Source organism: Aptenodytes forsteri, unplaced genomic scaffold (genome assembly GCF_000699145.1).
Source record: "Aptenodytes forsteri isolate BGI_AS27 unplaced genomic scaffold, ASM69914v1 Scaffold142, whole genome shotgun sequence".
Classification (NCBI taxonomy): domain Eukaryota; kingdom Metazoa; phylum Chordata; class Aves; order Sphenisciformes; family Spheniscidae; genus Aptenodytes; species Aptenodytes forsteri.
The window spans coordinates 5,424,437-5,428,016 of NW_008794598.1; the positions used below are offsets into that span (position 1 = coordinate 5,424,437).

A 3,580-nucleotide genomic window follows, 5' to 3' on the forward strand; every position below is an offset into this window, starting at 1 on the left:
CCACAGCACAGCTCCGCCGGGGGCAGAGTTAAGGGGATTTGCTGCCTCGCTGCCAGCGGGGCTGCTCCCAGCATCACCTCGCCCCAGGTCCATCCCGAATTCCCAAAGTCATCCAGAGCCCGCAGTGCGGCACGGTGGAGGCGGACACAACCACCAAGCACCCCGAGCACCCACAGCTTCGACACCACTTTCAAGTCCCTCTTCTCCAGCGACAAACCTTTTCTAGGGGATGTTTCCAACCAGAGCAGCTGCAGCGGCAAATAAACCGAGTCCGGCACAACCCGAGCAGCTCCCTCGGATCCTGGGGCTGCTGCATCTTCCCCTGCACCCCCTTTGCTCTAACGCTCCCCCCGAGCAGAGCTCACCCCATGGCTCGCTGCTGGCCCAGCCCAGATTATTACACAATTGCATACGATGTGCACTCATGTATAGGTAAAGCCATCACGTCCCTGCAGCTTTTTCCGGGACCTTCTGGCCCTGCTGTCCCTGTCCCAGGCTGGAGGGACGTGTCGAGTGAAAACACCGGCTTGCAGCTCAGTGGAAGATGCTCTTTACTCAACACCCCCCCCGAGCCGGGGCAGAGCGGGCACGTCCAGGCATCCCTGGGGAGGGGAAAAGGCAGGGTGGCAGGGGCAGCATGGGGGGGGCACCAGGGGGTCTCTTCCTTCACTGCAACGCATCAGAGCCCCGGGGATCCTTGCAGATGCCAAAGTCGCTGTTGGTGATGGAGCCCACGATGGACTTGTCAGCATCGCAGGTCAAGCCGCTCTCGCAGGGACACTTGTAGTAGACCCCATAGATGCTCTGTGGGGAACCAAGGCACAGTGTAGCACGGGGGACATGCCCCTGTCCCCGGCCATCCCTGGGAGCAGGGGAGCACGTACCTTTGGGGAGCACTCCTGCAACTCGGCCGCCTTCGGTGCACATCGGGCCAGGCTCAGGCCGCTGCCCCGGTGGCAGCAGCCGCTCTTGCACTGGGCACTCTGCAGGCACAGCTCCCCGGTGTCCTGCATGGCGAGGCAGGGCGTGAGCATCAGGTCCCTCTCTGGGACCCCTTAATCCCCCCCAGCTGTGGGCCCGAGGGGTTTGGATGGGTGTCAGACACCAGCTCTGCCTTTCGGCTGGGGCTCAGCACCGCTGCCAGCATGCCCGAGCCTCCCACCCTGCAGGATTTTCTCGGTCTGGCTCAAAATACCACCCACTGAAGTGCTGTTTTCTGCTGGGCTCACGGGAATAGGGCTGAGACACCACAGGGAGAGCGTCCCCCTTTCCCGTTCCCTGTGAGCCCCCCCAGGGAGGGGGTCCTGGCTGGCACAGGCAGCCAAGAGGTTCAGTCCCATCCACTTTCAGGCTTCCCTGACCCTTTACCCAGCTGCTTTCCCGGGCTCCGAGATCCCTCACAACCCCAGAAAACCCAGTATCCCATCCCCACCTGCCTCAGTTTCCCCAGCTGCAATAAGTTTTGCTTTCGGCGGCTGCAGCCATCACCCCAGGGCTCCCCCATATAGCTGCTGCGAGACCAAAGCACCGCGGACCCCTCCAACCCCCCGATGCACCACGTGCCCCATTGCAGCACACGGGGCTGTGTCCCAGCTGTCTGCTGCCAGAGACCAAAGCACCGCGGACCCCTCCAACCCCCCGATGCACCACGTGCCCCATTGCAGCACCCGGGGCTGTGTCCCAGCTGTGGCAAGGACGGGGCTAGTGTCCCTCTTACCAAGTTGAAGATGAGCCCTCGCTCATGTGGCGCTGGCAGGGCCGGGACCAGGAGCAGCAGGGCCAGGAGCAGGCAGGGGGGCAGCACGTTGGCCATGGTGGGCTCGCTCATGCCTCTGCCACAGGGCCGGCGGGTGCTTTATAGCAGGCGTCTCCATCAGCTGATGTGGCTGCTCCTATCACACCCCAACTCGTGGCATTGGGGCAGCGCCACGACGCCCTGCCTGGGGCAGGAAAACAGCGATGCCCGTGCTGCCAGGCAGTGCCACGATGGGGACATCTCGCCCTGTCCCCAGGTGACCGTCCCACACCGGCGATGCCAACCTGCCCTTTCGCAGCTCCTTTGGCCGAAGCGAACGCAAAGTAATGGCACTCCTGCGCTTCCCCTGGGGGGGATTTCCAGTCCTCCCTCCTCTCCTTCACCCTGGCTGCAGGGAGTCGTGGAGCTGGGGTTCTCCAAGATGCTCTCCTTGCCGGGTGCTGCTGATGGGTTCATAGACAAAGCGAGAGCCGGCGCCATGGCAGGAGCTCCGCTCCATGGGAAAGCACCCACCCCCAGATCCTCCATCGCTCGGACGTTATGCTCACAGGAGCCAAGAAACCTGCTTGAGAAAGCCCAAAGGTGTGGCAGGAGTGAGCCCACCCCCCTGCTAGCATCCCACCGGCCTCGCTTGGTGCTCCAAAGCCTGCCCATGTCCCCATGTCCCCATCCCGCCGGCCACCACCGCACCCTGCCCTGCCAGATATTTGCTCTCAGTGTTTCAGCGCTTGGCTGATGAAAGGAAAACAGCCCTGGGAATGGCACAGCTTTTCACACCCGTGTTGGCCCGGCTGCTCTCGGCAATGATTAACACCCAGGCAGCCCTGGCCTTCGGCGGCCGCAGGGGTGACACTGAGGCTGGCACTGGCTGTGGGGTGGCTGTCACGCTGGCACGTGGCACCTGGACCCCACAGCAGGAGCTGAGCCGCTGCGGTCCCTCGGGATGCGGGGCAGAAGTGGCTCCTGGAGAAAGGTCCCAAGGTGGCCACAAGTGCCCTCGGCCCGTTGGGGCAGGCTCCGGGGCCACCCACGCTCTTCTGGCAGCAGGACACAGACACCAGGCAGAGACCTGGCCCTGCCCCAGGTGCTGGCTGACGCCCCGGGGTGTCCTGGCAGCAGGATGAGCCCTTTCCCTTTCTGCAGCGGGGCTGTGGGGACGGTCCCCTCCCTGCCTGCAGGCCCAGCCAGCCCTAGAGCTGACGGGGGGGGAGGTCCAGGGACCCGCAGCCCCCTGCTCCAATGATGCAGCACCCCATGCACCCCCCTCCAGTGGGAGAAGACCCTGGTGACACCAGCTGGGAGGGCAGAGGGGGAGCAGCCGAGTGGATCCTGCACGGCAAAGCCCCAGGCACGGCACACGCTGGGGGGCAAGACACATCCTGGGGAGCACCCCAACCCGCATCCCGCATCACGTGCACATCCTGACACACGTCCTGGGGGCGCACAGCATGGGCACAGAGCACATCCCAGGGCACACAGCGATGCACAAAGCGCATCCCAGGGTGCACAGCAGGGCACAGGGCGCATCCGGGAGCACAGCCCAGGGTGCATCCCGGGGCGGATCCTGGGGCACGCACTGGGGACATAGGGCTTGTCCCACAGGCACTGGGCACCTCCCAGGCTGCATCCTAGGGCATGTGATGGAGGCACAGGGCGCATCCCGAGGGAGCATCCCAGGGATATGGGGCACACCCTAGGGGCACATCCCGGGGGTGCATCCTTGGGGCACAGGGCTCATCCCAGGGGCATATCCCGAGGACACAGGGTGCATCCCGGGGGTACGGGGCTCATCCCAGGGGCATAGCCCGAGGACACAGGGTGCAT

General features: G+C 64.6%; 1 protein-coding gene across 1 annotated transcript; it reads right to left on the reverse strand.

Moving 5' to 3' along the window:
- Window positions 1–666: 666 nt before the first annotated feature.
- Window positions 667–1,813, reverse strand: CLPS (colipase). The gene is made up of 3 exons (XM_009272957.1): window positions 1,718–1,813; window positions 885–1,007; window positions 667–804 (listed from the first exon to the last, which is right to left on the reverse strand). Exons 1-3 carry the CDS (start codon window positions 1,811–1,813, stop codon window positions 667–669), a joined length of 357 nt encoding a protein of 118 aa, XP_009271232.1.
- Window positions 1,814–3,580: the final 1,767 nt, after the last annotated feature.

Coding starts and splice junctions, on each gene's coding strand:
- CLPS (XM_009272957.1), bottom strand. CDS start 1,813: ATGGCCAACGTGCTGCCCCCCTGCCTGCTCCTGGCCCTGCTGCTCCTG. Junction 1,008..1,717: donor GAGGGCTCATCTTCAACTTG/GTAAGAGGGACA, acceptor CTCGCCATGCAG/GACACCGGGGAGCTGTGCCT. Junction 805..884: donor TGCAGGAGTGCTCCCCAAAG/GTACGTGCTCCC, acceptor GGTTCCCCACAG/AGCATCTATGGGGTCTACTA.